This window comes from Morchella sextelata (assembly GCF_020137385.1).
Source record: "Morchella sextelata strain SCLS chromosome Unknown scls_1, whole genome shotgun sequence".
Taxonomy (NCBI): domain Eukaryota; kingdom Fungi; phylum Ascomycota; class Pezizomycetes; order Pezizales; family Morchellaceae; genus Morchella; species Morchella sextelata.
Genome location: NW_025408616.1, coordinates 2,677,070 through 2,691,784, shown reverse-complemented (window position 1 = coordinate 2,691,784; position 14,715 = coordinate 2,677,070). Strand labels below are relative to the sequence as shown.

At 48.0% G+C, this 14,715-nt stretch overlaps 5 protein-coding genes across 5 annotated transcripts; all 5 read right to left on the bottom strand.

The window, feature by feature from the left end:
- Positions 1 to 117: 117 nt before the first annotated feature.
- H6S33_000695 (uncharacterized protein) lies at positions 118 to 625 on the bottom strand (the record flags this gene model as incomplete). Its single annotated transcript, XM_044832100.1, has 2 exons — positions 118 to 236; positions 295 to 625. 2 exons carry the CDS (start codon positions 623 to 625, stop codon positions 118 to 120), a joined length of 450 nt encoding a protein of 149 aa, XP_044700254.1.
- A 1,747-nt stretch (positions 626 to 2,372) lies between these two features.
- On the bottom strand, positions 2,373 to 4,107 carry H6S33_000694 (uncharacterized protein; the record flags this gene model as incomplete). Its single annotated transcript, XM_044832099.1, has 2 exons — positions 2,373 to 2,411; positions 2,491 to 4,107. 2 exons carry the CDS (start codon positions 4,105 to 4,107, stop codon positions 2,373 to 2,375), a joined length of 1,656 nt encoding a protein of 551 aa, XP_044700253.1.
- Positions 4,108 to 6,097: 1,990 nt separating this feature from the next.
- Positions 6,098 to 10,780, bottom strand: H6S33_000693 (uncharacterized protein; the record flags this gene model as incomplete). Its single annotated transcript, XM_044832098.1, has 5 exons — positions 6,098 to 9,508; positions 9,566 to 9,683; positions 9,758 to 10,263; positions 10,344 to 10,537; positions 10,615 to 10,780. The coding sequence occupies 5 exons, from the start codon at positions 10,778 to 10,780 to the stop codon at positions 6,098 to 6,100; spliced, it is 4,395 nt and encodes a 1,464-aa protein (XP_044700252.1).
- Positions 10,781 to 11,355: 575 nt separating this feature from the next.
- Positions 11,356 to 12,775, bottom strand: H6S33_000692 (uncharacterized protein; the record flags this gene model as incomplete). The annotated part of the gene is made up of 9 exons (XM_044832097.1): positions 11,356 to 11,386; positions 11,456 to 11,543; positions 11,606 to 11,767; positions 11,825 to 11,865; positions 11,926 to 12,266; positions 12,318 to 12,379; positions 12,436 to 12,455; positions 12,516 to 12,600; positions 12,670 to 12,775. The coding sequence occupies 9 exons, from the start codon at positions 12,773 to 12,775 to the stop codon at positions 11,356 to 11,358; spliced, it is 936 nt and encodes a 311-aa protein (XP_044700251.1).
- A 377-nt stretch (positions 12,776 to 13,152) lies between these two features.
- On the bottom strand, positions 13,153 to 14,703 carry H6S33_000691 (uncharacterized protein; the record flags this gene model as incomplete). The annotated part of the gene is made up of 2 exons (XM_044832096.1): positions 13,153 to 14,040; positions 14,143 to 14,703. 2 exons carry the CDS (start codon positions 14,701 to 14,703, stop codon positions 13,153 to 13,155), a joined length of 1,449 nt encoding a protein of 482 aa, XP_044700250.1.
- Between the last annotated feature and the right edge of the window lie 12 nt (positions 14,704 to 14,715).

Genomic DNA, 14,715 nt, shown 5'->3' with positions numbered 1-14,715 from the left:
ATCGAAGTCTGTAACTGGGATACCACTATCTGGCATCTAACTCCCATTGGAAGCCAGTATTATACTGGCGTATCCCACCAAATATCTCCCTCCCTACCAGCTCTCAGGGCCATAATACTATGATAGTATGTTCTGGCATTGCAAGCCGGCCTCAAGGCCAAAGGTGCTTGGTGTCGGGCTGCTCAAGACAAGAGCCTCAAGACAAACCTTCAAGAGGGCTTGTTTCAACGAGAGAGCTATGGTGATCCGCTGGTTAGCATTGTAGCAAGGCGTATTAGAAACGCGTGAACTTACACTTTGTCTCCGGGAACACCAAGTCTCTCTTTGCTGAAGTCCACTTGTCAGGGACTTCAAAAGCCGGGCCAAAATCGAAGTCTGGCAACTGAGGCGGTGAATCTGCCACGAGCGATGATCGCAGGGGCAGAAAGGGAGCCGGGGCCGGGGCACGAAATGATGTAGCCGGCGGAAGTTCAGAACCATGTGGTTTGAACGTCATCATCTCAAATGACTCCTCAGATGGACGAGACAGAGAGGAACCAGAGGACAAGGACTTTCCTTGCGCCTTTGGCGAGGAGAAAGAAAAGAAGTCGAGTATTTTTCGACCGAAAGACGGAATTGGAGCCATTTGTAGACTTGTGGGCGACTGCGTTTGTTAAATTGTTTTAGATTTTGACACGGGACGAGGGGGTTAACAGTTGCGTGTGGCTTTTATATAGTGAATAAAAGGCAGCAGCTGTGTTGAGATGATGTGAAAAAAATAGAGAGCGGTAGCTGTATATTTATAGGGGAGATCGAAGGTTTTGGTTTATGACATTCTATCATTAGGGACGGCGACTTTTGAAACTACGTAAACATTACTAAAGAAGGTGAAATCGGCGAGGTGACAACGTGGTGATTCAGCTTTTAATTATTGAGTCTGCGTCATGAGATGTCACTACTAGTACCGAACACAGCAACGCGTTAAGAGGTAATTACGTAAACTCATGTTTCCTAACGTTGTGAAAGAGTGAGAAACCGCCGGATGTAGAATCGCTGCGGGTACTAAGCACATATAGCTACATGTAGTAGTTTGCCGAAAATAAAAAAAATAAATAAACAATTTGACTTTGATGGTCACTACACGTACTTCATAGCTAGGCCCGTCTGAAAGCCACTCAAACCATAAGGCGGATCTTCGTTTTCATAAGTTATTGTGACTGTTTGATTCCCATTAATCCTCTGCCTATACTATAAACTATTCCGTAACCGCTTTTAATGTTATATATATCAAGTATTTGAGAACCGCTAAAAGCCTCAATATCACAATCTACAAAATTTAAGTTAGACCCAAAAGTTTCAACTGTGATAATGATACTATGTCGTAACCGTTGTACCCAACGCAAAAACTGTCACATCACCCTAATCTCTTGGTTTATCGAATATGGCACGATATTCTGGAAATTACTAGATTATAATTGAGTATACTTGGCTGTATCTTGCGCGCATGTCATCATACAACATTACAGCATATTTGCGGAATGCACCCTTGTTACAAAATAGAGAAAAACCTACTTGTAGTCATCTGCTTGTAGTCATCTGCTTGTAATAGAGATGTATCTACATGATGCAATTGTGCGTTATATATATTAATCCGCTGTAGGTGCTGGTAATATGGTGTTAATGGTAACTTGTCGTGTAGATGCTAGCTGGCGGGAGTAGAGATGTAGTCACTGTGCGGTGTTGTGAAGGTGTAATTTTAGGGCCAGATGGTACAATTTGATCCGAGTTTGATTTTCTTCACTCAAAATACAATCGGCGAGAATTACTGTTGTCACACTGACGTTCCTTATTGACTCTCGTGTCCTTGGCATAGAGACGCTAGCGCACCAAATCAACCGAATATCAATCATGAACAATCACTCGAAACTGATAAACCCTAACCCGAGCACACTACAACCACAGCTGTTTATTCAAGTCCGAGACCATTAATTTTCTGCAAATCAGGTATCCTTATTGTGATTTCTACGCGGTGCAGCCCTTGTCGTTCGTTGTAAACACTGGGCGGGCCACACGTAATCTCAGCTACATGTAAACATGCATGTTATTACAGTTCACAAAAGAGAAGTTCGGAAGACATTATTTTATTCTTAATACTGATAACAATCGCAAGGAAATATTAATCCTGATCAACAAACCCCGACCAAGGTGATTCGAACAGAGCCATTCATTTCGTACACAGCAAGCTAAACCCGAAGCTCGCCATCGAATTATAAAAGGAGTGGCACCTAACCCGCGTACCCTGGAGGGATTCAGCATGAGTACTGTTCAGATACATAGAATAATATAACACAAACCTAACGAGATTTCAGTATAGTATCTCTTTGAACAACATCCTACATGTAGTTCTCGTCCATAGCAAAAATGGGGCAAGTCTAGATTAGGCATCACCACATCGAGGTCAGCTCCTTGAATAAAGTATGAGACGGGGGTATACAACGTGGGTACACAAACATTATTAGGTTTGTTCCGGACACTCATAGCCCACTTATCTACCCCGAATTCTTGGCACGCACTAATCAATAGTTGATCCTGACCTTTTGCCAGATCCCGTACCGACTTCGCATCCTCAAACTCTGTACATATTATACATTCGTTAAATTCGCCTTTACTCAAAGAAGACTCGAAGTTGAAGCTTCTAAGATTTGGAAAGGCTCCAGAAGCGATCTTTCTTGCCAACCATTCAGTATTCGTTTGTGCTGGAACTGACAGAGACATGCTTCGAAGGTTAGGGGCAAGAACTGTGTTGGCGATTGACTGCTGTTCGAGCTCTTGCACAAGATCATTCGTCTCTTCGGCCCCAATGATTCGTTCGTGATATGTTGCAATGGTTAAGTTCAACTCTTCCAGCATTGGGACCGAGCTAAAAATTGAAGATACGAGTTGGCGGAAATTCATCCCAGAGTTGTATGGCTTGTGTTCATCGTTCCACCATTGAAAATTAATGCTGATTTTCTTGAGAACCGGTAGGATCGAAGGCGATGAGTTTGTGTCTTCCAGAAACTTAATTAATGGTTCGAAAGGCTCCGAACTCAAGTAATCAGGCCCCTTTGAGCGGAAATCCTCAGCGTGCAGCTCCTCACAGCTGTATGATAACGACTGTAGGTTCTTTGCAGGAATATGCTGGAAGATATTATCGAAATTTGTGAATGCGTCCGCATTGATAGTCACCGACTGTAGTCTCGGGAGTGAGTGAAGGGCACCTTGCAACCAAGCCGTTTCTCTCAAAGTAACGTGCTTAAGGTTCTTCCAGCTCGCAAATGTTTGCTGAAGTCTTCCAATACTCCAGCCAGAATCTTCTGGAGGTTCTGCTGGCGGGAACCCCAAAATATTGAGGCCAGGGAGATATGCTAGGGACCAGTTGGTGAAATCCCACTCTTGCCACTTCTTATTCCTCTCCAGAGCTTCCCACAACTTGTAACCAATATCTAGCCTCAGGCTACTACGATCCAGAAATTCCTCCAACAAAGCATCCAGTCCCACAACAGTGTTCAGTCCAGGAGAACATATTCTGAATATCTCAAACCACTTCGCAGTAATGGGATTTGGTTCATCTCCATCGGATGGCTGCTCAATGAGCTTGGGAATGGGATACTCATGCGGGAGTTTCAAGTGCAAAACGTTTCCGGGCAAATTGGGTCGAGAACGGAGACTCCGAATGAGCCTATTGAGTTTGTTTCTGAGGGGGTGCCGTTTACGTGGTCGATTCGAGTCAATCGCCAGCTTTTTATGGGTTGAGCAGGTGCATTCAGATATCCCCGAATCCCGCTCTCCGTGGTACTGCAGATCAAGGGTTTGATAGAGAGCTCTTGTAGCGAATTCGTTGAAGAATCGACAGGTTAGAGAAAGGGAATGGAGGGTCTTCTGCTTTTGGTAGAGGCACACGCTGTCATCGAGGTGTCCGATTATTCTTAGCCATATGCTCTCGGTAGCAATGCGGCCATTGGGTCGCCGACTCGCAGCCCTCCGGACCTGACGAAGAGGTATGTAGGAATATGTAAAATGTTTAATCAGCTCAGCCTCTGAGAAAGATTGAGTGTCCATTAGGGGGACTATATGCGTCAATGCCATCTTTCGGTCGATGGTTCTCGATTCGTCGCCGGTCGTGGTGGAGATGTCCAAAGTCTCTGATATGAATATCGAATGCTACCACACCTGGAAACTTATACTTAACGACAAATGTGGTGTCACGCATATACTGTCAATGATTTTCTCTGGTCATATCACTTAGAGCGGGGAATCAGCGGGGAACATGCAGGTGCATGGCTCAACGACGCCACATGGCGGATATGTGTCCAAAAAACTTAACTTAAATGACGCCTTTGGCATGCAGTTTGAACCAGATTCACTCGATCACCATTCTTTATTGGTACTGCCACGATCCCATTGGTTACCGAATGGCCTCAAGTGATTTTGGACGATATCTGTAGGAAAACTGATAGGCTATAATGCAGATACTATTACCAATCACATATCGATATCGATCTTCAAATAAAAGATGCAGCCCGCCGCTTCTTAGCCCTCAACACTTTCCATCATATTATTATTTCATGCCTTAGACATGCTTCGAAAATTTGTTAAAACTGGCCTGACTGCCTTCATTCTTGGAAGCGGCAAGATAGGCGGCCACCATCCTGAAACTCCGAGGGATGCCATTTCTCAAGAGTTCACGACAATTCCCCCGTCTTTGAATTGAATGGACAGCCCTTGGGAGAAACCCGGAAAACTTGCCTAGACTTATCATCTTATGCTACCGGGTACGGGCCGAAGGTGAGGTGCAGTAGGGCATATATGTACATCACATCTCTATGCGCACTGCGAACAGACCAGAGTAGAAAAGTGTCCGAAAGCCTGAGGCATATATGGCTACAGGAGAACTCATTTACAATTGATCACAGTTCTAATTTGAGCAGACATGTGGAGCTCCATATCTCTCTTTACGGCTGTAATCTTGATACTGATATCCCCGGAATCTGCTAGCCCTTATAAGGAAAGTATTTCTCCATGCATCAAAAAAAGGAAGCTGCTTTTGGAAAACGTTTACACTCACGGGGCCTAGTCCAATTTGATGAACGAAGCAGCGTTTATTGGCCAAAATTCTTGTTACTGTGCCGCAATTGAACCGAGGAGACGATGGGAAGGAAACCAAGGCCTCAAGACGATTGAAACTTTCGATAACCCCCATGAATTTGGGTCAGGTTCAAAATTGAGATTGAAATTAAGCCTGGAGGCGCGGGGAACCCCAGAAGCGAGTGTAGTTGGCTCAGTAAACTTGCGGATTGATGTGAACCGAGGTGGATCCGGGTTGAGTGGCGGGGCTCTACATAATAACTACATGTAGGTACTTGTACGTACATGTAGCTGTGGTTGGAAGGAAAGCCAGTCCGGCCATCATGAGAAGAGGAACGAACAGCTGGAACTGCATACTCTACTTATCATGCCAAGGTGGTAAGAGAGTTCTGGCAATTCATGGTACATATAATCCACCATGCTCTATCAAGCTAGCTACATGTACGTTGGAAGGGTTGGAGAGGGCAGTATCACAGCAAATCACTCGATATGTATCCATATCGCCATGTAATGCACGGTGCAGCGGCTATGAGGATCGGGTCGATTTCAGCTCAAGAGACTTGATACCCGGTATCTTGGGCTTGTTGCATGCCTTGGGGGTATTTAAAATTGCTGGAGGTTTGGGTCTATTTTTGGGCAATTCCACAAGACAGTGCCCAGCACATCAGCAGCGGCATAATTTAGCGCGGTAGCCGTACCCTGAACTCTTAAACGCCCAATGACGAATTTATCATGTAGGTACAGCTCTTTGCACCAACCGGTGACTACGATTTGTTAAACGACCGTGATGGTATTGAATATAATTGACTGGTCTTATTTTTCTTTTGCAATCCTCCCCCCGCAATAAACCTTTAGGGTATCGGCGACCTCTAACACAAGCGCTAAAGCCCTTCTTCATAGCTCACAATCTACAACTGCAAGCGGGCACTATCAAAAAAATAAATACAAGTCCTATGTACTAACAACAACAATAACAACAGGCGCGATCTAACTAATCCAAATCTCTTGCGACAATTACACACATCTCTCTCGATACCCACGTCTTCCTTCCTATCATCTTTGAAATAAGGTCGACTGGAATGCCATCCGGACCTAGCTCCCCATCATCTTTGAGATCGTCAGGGCTTGATTCTGCAGTCCTGATCTCCTCTACACTCCCACTGATCTCAAACTCCCCTCTACATAACGCGACAAACCCCATTTCTACAGTGAATTCCTCCTGTGGTTTCAAGGCCGGCAGACTCTGCTGCAAGAGCCCATTGAACGCGAGTCGTCTAGTGAGATCCAATGCAATCGTTGTGGCTTGGTTTCGAAGCGCTGGAAGTAGACGTAGAAGGGGCTTTACGGTTCGATTAGTTCGGTTCGTTAACTTTGTTGTAAGAGTTAAGAATTCGTCTGTGGCGACAAGGTATTTCGATGGTCCAATTCTGCGCATAACTGGATCAACTCCATCCACCATATCCTCGGAATTTGACTCCTTAACACCAATATTGATGCCAATATCCTCCACTCTGATTGTTTCCACCATCCGTTGGCTGAGCCTGATGCCCCTCAATTCAATATCACCCACTCTAGTTGTCCCCACTTCCTCCCATGTACCCCGGATATACTTCAAGACTTCTTCCCTATACCAAAATGCCTCTCTTGTTTGCCTCTCCTGTTCAGCGGTAACTTTGGCAGTGCTGACCACAAATTGTCGCTGGCTAGCCGAGAGGGATGGGATCGCTGCGGTTGGCTCAGCCAAGAATATCCGTTTGATCGGAAGTATTACGCGCGATGTATGACCTGCCTGTAGCACGTCTTCGGCGTAGAAAGCGCCCTTCCAGCTTTCTTCGCTGTCTTCATCAGTTGCAGGTGAGTCCCGGGCGTAAAGCTTTATCTTCAATGCCTGCGGCCAGGCGTTCCTTAGGTCAAGCAACATAAGACAGTACTCGCCAGGGTCATCTTTAACCCCCATCCGCCTGAAGAGCTCTTTGAATTGTCCTTCTTGTCCCACACCTTCTGCCCTTTCTCGCTCATCACCATCTTTAGTGCCCCCAGGAATGGATTCGAACTGGAGATCTGTACTGAATGGGACGAAATCTACTCTTGCGAGTTCGATACTTGCATTTACAGTGACAGTGACAGGGAAAACAACCTGTCTTGTGTAGAACTTGTCCGTAACCTCGTTCCTGTGCATCCCCAAATGTCCATAATCTGCTTGAACGCTTCCGTGCGTTAAGCCAGGTTTTCCAAGTACCATGATCTCGAATGTTGCCCTTCCAAACCCAGGGACAAATATTGTCTTTTCTTGGTTTTGTTTTACCACTTTTCCATTGACCTCAGGCTTGGCATCCGCATCCCCAGCTTTGGCTTCTACGTCTGCATCCTCGGCCTTGACTTCTGCATCTGCAGCCCCATCACTACTTGCACCATCCTCAACCTCAATTATTTCCCCGCTGGAACTTTCCATTTCCAGCACCTTCCTCGGTGTCTTGTCGCGCTTATGCCAAGTAAATGCCCTCTTCTTGGCCAGCATCAGCTCCAACTCGTACATCTCCGCCGGACTGTTCCCCTTCTCGTTCAATGCCTGCTGGATCCTCCCTGTAGTTGAGTCTCTAAAACTAAAGACCAACAAGTCCACATCTGTCGCACTTAAATTGTTGAATGTGATATCAAAAACCCTCCTTTCTCCCTCCAGAACCATCAGCGCACTTTGGGAAAGACTTGTAGACTTGACCACCAGCAGCGGCTGTGGGTCAACGACCGTTAAAGAGAGTGTTTTTGGAATGGGATGTAGCGGAGCAGGAACTCTTGAAGATCGTTGGGTAGCTGAGATCGCCGAGATGGGTCTTGTGTTTTTCGGTTCGGCGGCCTTCAAACCATATCTCTTGGTCTTGATATCGCGTTCCCGATTATCTAGGCCTTCTGTAAAGATCGGGAATGACCTTTCGACACACCCAAATACCTTGATCTTACATCCAAGGATCTTGATGCTTCCACCGACTTTGGGAGTCGCATATACAGCGATTTGATACGTCCTGAATGGGTTTATGATAACACCCACAGGCTGTACATCGACCTCGACGCCTGTGGTGTCCAAAGCGACATTTTCAACCTCGATGTCGAATTCGAAGGGGTTCTGAAGTGTTACTCTGAACTCTGCCGCTTCCCCGGTAACAAGTACCTGATCCACCGTTGCAGCCTCGGCCTTCTTCAGGAAAGGGTTGTAGATAAACGGGTTCTTGTCCACCTCTATAGGTGCTGAAGGCGGCGCATCGGCATCGGCATCCATCAGCTCGTTTTTTGAATGCGCTATTGGAGGCCTCCACATGCTATTCTCCACAACCTCCACATCTCGCAGCAAGAACTGATCCCAGTATCCGGCTTCAACATTTGGAAGCCCGAGCTTCCGCGCAGCACCAACTGTTCGTGAGATAGTTGTGGAAAGCCGCATTTGCTCCTCTTTCGTAAGATCATTGTCTGCAGTCCGCAGCAGCTGTGCCGTGAAGCGCAAAACTCCATGGAAATCTGGCAGGGCTTCGCAAAGCGCCGTACAATTCCGTAGAACATGAATCTTCAACGCCGGCCACCCAAACGATCTTATTTCTTGTTCTGCAATCACATCCGCAGTTGCCATAGCCGCTCTCAAAGCGTCGGCACCGTCCTCATCAGTTGCTACAGGGGGGTCTTCTCTTGTCCCAGTATGAAGCACCCCATAGGCTCTACAGAGATCTTCTAGTAACTCCATGATACCGCTCTCTGCGTCGCCTTCTCCTAGGTCTAGTGGGGAGCCACCCAGGGCTCCTCCACTGATCGCACTTAGGCCCGCAGCAGGGTGCACACCTACTTCCGCAGCACCCACGACTCGGGCTTGGATCAGTCCCGGGATCAATATCTTCACTAGCTCTCTCGTTACAAGTGCTTTCCGGCGCCTTGCGCCAATTGCACCGAGAACACTTGCGATTCCACTGAGCACCCGCGTGGCGTCAAGAGCCGTCATGTTCTCTACAGGGAACGGGTATGCGCGCATCACTGTCGTTGCAATCTCTGAGCGAATGGGGACGGCTTTCCACATTTTCGTGGTAGGAATTGGGGTATTGAGCACGATGTGGGCGAGTGATTCATCGTTCAGTCCGCTTGCCAGATAGCATGACGCCCTGAACTTACAGAACCTGATCACAGTCTCCGAAAAACAAATTTGAGGAATACTTTCGGCAGGGATAATGGAAGAGCGCGAATACTGGTTCAGGATGATGTCAAGATGTTCATTCAAGAGCATGAAAACCTTATCCGGCGATACGGAGTAGTTTTCCCCAAGATCACCGCTTTGGCCGGGGATGGGGGTTCCGGGCTTGGATCCGGCGGGGGAGGACCTTGCACCCTTGAGGGTCTCGACGGTGGGTAACGGAATGCTGGGAATCTGTACGTGGGCGTCTGTTACCACACCGTATGGTGGGGTGAAGGACTGGGTGCTAACCTGGAAGTCAACTTTCAGGTGAAGAAGTAAAACCATACAAATCCCAATACCCTCTAATGCCTTCCCATACCACAAATGATCACTACTTGTCCTTGCAGCCTCGGCCCCCTCTATGAACCTGTAGATTTCCCGGAAATCAGGCATTAGTATCCGACCCTAACCCAGACCCCAGGTATTCCAGAAGAGACTCACTCCTTCAGCGCATCCGGTAACCTCCCCGTCATTAGGTACAATCCCGCGACTGCAATCACAATTCTCCCCTTTCCTTTGTTCCTTGTCCTCTCACTGGCACTGGCACTCCCGAATCCCGTCATTGTCATCCTCTTGCTTGCTGCAGCCGCACTCGTCCCTCCCACACCCAGATTTGAACCTAGAAGTCCCGCTGGCATGCTCATCCTTTGGTCCCTGGGCCCAAGTGGGCCGCCAGGCTGCCCATCGGTCGACAGCGGCGACTCAATAGTCGGGAGTCCTTGGACCGAACGTGCGAAGCCACCAAGCTCGGATAGTAGCACAGTAGTGATATCGCACATTATTGTTCGCATAGAATTGTTACGGGCCTCCTTCTGTGTAGGTACGGGGATGAATACCGGTCGCTCATCGTGTGCATCCTTTGAGTGCGGGGTGGTTTCTGGTGGAGTTATTGAGACGAGAGGCGGGGAGTCGAAGATGAGACAAACATGGTAGAGAGCGCGAGGATACTGGTTCCGAATGGGAGTGAGTTAGTCTGGAAGGTTTTGTGCCGGTGAGGTCTGTGATCCAAGACATGGAGTTTAAATACCAAGAACTTCAATTCCTCGAGCTGCGTAGAGAGAGCTTCTGAATCATTCTCTTCCATATGATCCGCTATCGCAATGACCAGGAACGTACGGCGGTAAAGCTCGAAACCCTCCAGATATTCATGTTCGCGATCAAACGATGTTGTGAGGTCGTAGACAATCTGACCGCTCGGAAAGCCTTGGGGACTGAACAATGCTACACATTACAGTATTTAGTTTCCTGAGTCCTCATCCATCCATCCATCTCCCAACGAAAGTGAAATAATCACATACTCCGGTTTGGCTTTGTGTCTGGAGTGACATCCCCGAGCCTCACCACATTTGAGCTCTGGAGGCGCTCTACAAAGTGGAGGAATCTAGACCGCTTGATCCTCCCGAGCGGACACAGTAGGGCCTTTATCCGGGACGGTGCTGTGTAGGAGAGTGAATCCAGACCCATGATGGAGGGACTTTGGGGATGTTTGGTGCTTCGTTTCGTCGTTATTTCGTTGTGATTGATTGCTGGATAAGGGGGGGGGGGGGGGGGTTGAGCTAGGTAGAGGTAGGGTAGGTAAGGTATGTAGTTAGGTATTCACATACGGTTTGGCACCATGCGGTGATTCTGGTGGCTTTGGATGACGGGATTTTCAGATCATTTGCGAGCGCATATCACCAGTGAATAAGAGAGATGGACAGAGTCGCTAGGATCGCGAATTGATTGCCACGGAGGTGCGTATAACTCACTCTGTGTTGTACTTTACATGAGAGTTGGCAGCCGCAATCTGTGGAATCGTTACCCTACTTTATGGGGAGGAATAAATAAATAGAGTTTGGATAATGAATTATCTGTATGTTTACAGGGGTTTTTGATATTGCAAGGCCCAGGGTGGGAGTTTATTTCAACAACTCAAACTACGGACGGATGATGAAGTAGGGAAGGTGGGGGAGTATTCTTAATTTAAACCGATCATAGGCGATCACTCGCCTTACTTAACGATAGTTAACCCGCCCAATTAATTATGTTTTTTCCTGCGCCTACTTCCTAAAAGCGCGGAGCTCCCTTTTCCTATAAATTCACACGCACCATCAGCCAAACAATCCCACACAAGAAATCAAAAGAACACTCGATACATACCACCAATCCGCGAAAGAGACCGTGTGCACCGGAATTCCAATATCCTTCAATGCCTTTGTTGAGAGGTGGCAATCATACGGTCTCACAACTAAAATACACCGTCAATACCTAAATCAAAGGATCGGACCTAAAGGTAGTGCGATGGCTTACCCGATGCATTGGGGTCGTTCGAGTCATTTCCGACCATGTGCTCCAAGGGAAGGCCATTGATCTCAGCCAGCAGCTGACAGATCTCATACTTGGTCATACGGTCCTCGGAGCTGAATTGGAGGATCCTGGGTAGAGAAGCAGGGTCTTCAGTGGTGTATTTGTCTGTGTGGCACGCGGAAATCAGTGACCGCCCGTAAAGTGGAAATGATTGCTACTCACTTGCAACGTCCTTCAGAACTCTCGCAACATCCGACGTGTTCCTACCAACCACCAACATTAACCATCAACACTCTCCACATCGTAGACCGAAACTGACTCACGTTGGGTATCTAATACTCCAGTGGTCCATCTCAATCTTCTCCTTTCCCTCCTTATTCCACACTGCATCCAAGAGCACGTTCACCGCACTCTCGGCATTCTTCTCAACTTCTCCGTAGAGGACCGGTACTCTCATGACAACCGCCAGATCCTTTCCGTTTGCCAACACCGCCTGCTCACCTGCGTGCTTGGTCTCACCGTAGAAGTTCGGCGGGTTAACGGGGGCATCGGCCTCGTAGGGAGCAGCGCCCTGTTTGCCGTCGAAGACGTAATCGGTGGAGATGTAGATCAAGAGGGTGTTACGGCTGTGGCATTCTTGTGCAAGACTGCTAGAAGCCTGAACCTAGAGGATGTTAGGAAGAAGGGTGACATGAGATGGAGGGGGGGGGGGTACATTGAGACGTTTCACGCCCTCGGGGTCAGCCAAGCACTTATCAGGAAAGCGTTCGGCAGCACCTGGGGGTTATTTAGTTAATTTATCCGGAGCCGAGGACTTGTAGAGATGGACATACAGTGGACGACAACCTTAGGCCTGAAGACAAAGGGATATTGTTAGCACATTCTTACCCAAACGGGAGTCACAACTACTAACTTGACATCATTCAGCAATTCCACAACCTCCTCGGCATTTCCCAAATCGACCTTTCTGATAGTTGGTGGCTTTGCGCGCGAAAAGCCTTTATTTCGAACAGTTAGCACATAGCTTTCCACTTTTGGTTTTCATGCTGTAGAACGAGTAGTCATACCGGTTCCAACAACGTTCCAACCGTCGGCCTCAAAAGCCTTGACGCATTGACGACCGAGCTGGCCAGTGGCTCCGGTGATAACGACGGTTTTCTCAGTAGAAGTCATTTTTGTTATTTTTTGTTTTCCGAAGATGAAGATGGAGCAGGTTTGTTCGTTTGAGGGGAAATAGGTATTTATTAATAGTACTCCAGTAGGTAATAGTTTCGGATCGGATAAACCTTTCGGGGCTGGGATGACGGGAGCCAAGGTTTTTCTGGTTACACTTGCGGGGTTTTGGCTCACCTGGGATCACTCGATGGGAGTTGTGGTTAGGGCTGTCATTTCCATGCCCATATATGCGGAATGCCTACTTACTGAGACTGAGTCGCTGGTAGCTGTGGGTTGGTATCAGGAATACTAGTGGATACATGTTGTGCAGAGAGCTATTTAAATAATATACAAGCAGCTGTTAAGTAGTATAAAAGAAATTCAGGTATCTAATATTAATCCCTAAAATGGATTTCATACTTCGCATTCTGGAAAGTCAATCCCAGAGATGGCAGGGCAGCAAGAACCTCGTCGCCCTCGCCATAAATATCCTCATGCACATCCACTTTCCAGAATATGGCCGGTATTGTAAACCTCAGATGACCTTTCAACTCTTTCTTGAGGGCGTCGTCAACTCTGGCCCTCATCCTTGGAGAGATTCTTCCCGCCTTGCTTCTCACCGCCTTCATGTCTGAGTCCTTGAGGATGCGGACGATACTGCGGTGTTTCGGCGGTGTTTCTACCTTCATCCACCACCGGCCATCCCACAATATCCACTCACTCACCCCCGGCCCTAGCACATACTCCTCCTCTTCCTTCTTCACTGGTGACAATGGCTCGCGGTTCAGCGTCCAGCTTTGTTCCCCATTATAAGTCCATGTCAAGCCCGCAGAAGTGAAAATAGGTATACGCTTATTGTTCTCTGTGCCCAGCACTTTCTCAAACGCATTTGTCATGTGCCTTGTCTCCACTCTGCGCCCTGGCGTTGCCTTCTCTGTAATGATGATCACAATTCTCTGAAGCACTGCAGGGTTAACGTCTTTAAACAGCTCCTCTCGATTCTTTGGGAACTTGAAGTCGAGCGAGCCAGTGCGCGCATTAAGGGTAATTTGACAGTGCTTGGCGATGAGGTCCTCTGCTTCTTCTTTTATAGAGCGATTACGGTCTTCGGCGCGGGTTGCGAGAGAGACTAGGGACTCGCGCTGGAGGGCACGGGGGAGGCGTGAGGGCGTTGTAGTGAGGAGATGGCGCATAGTATTGCGGCGGGTGTAGGTGGGGTCATGGTTTGTTTTGTCTTCGAACCACTTGACATCATTTGTCTCGCAGGTTGCTTGCAGACGGTCCTATACGTATGGAAGTTATCGGTATTATTATAAGCCGTGTAGACTTTCTGCAAAGTCGGACTAGAAAAACCATCGGTGAACAGGCCATATAGACCTACCTACCTTTCCCATAGTCAGGAACGGCCTCCCCACAATCACTTTATTCGCATCATATATATTCCAGCACTCTGGAATCCTCGAAAGATGCCTCATGCCCCCCAGCCCATCCATCCTACTCCCAGAGATCAACCTCATCATGACCGTCTCAGCCTGATCGTCACCATGGTGCGCGAGCAATATCTTATCCACCTCGCTCGTGACACACGCCTTGGCCAGCGCTCTGAATCTGGCAGTCCGCGCCCTTGTCTCAAACCCCACCTTTGCAATGTTATCCGCGCTCCAGGCCAGCGGTATCACCTGCGGGTGGAATCCGTATGACTTGAGGATGTCAGCAACGGAAGAGGCTTCCTGCGCGCTTTCGGGCCGTGCGCCGTGGTCAATGATAAAGGCGTGCACCTCGTGGATTTGCTTTTCTTCGAGGAGCTGTCGAGTGAGATGTGATAGTGCCATTGAGTCGACCCCGCCGCTGACGGCGAGGCCTAGGCGTTTGGGCACATCGGGCCAGAGGTTCTGCAAGAGGGATTTGTACTCGGGAAGCGATATCGGGAGAGCGCGGGGGGGCATGATTGGAGGGGA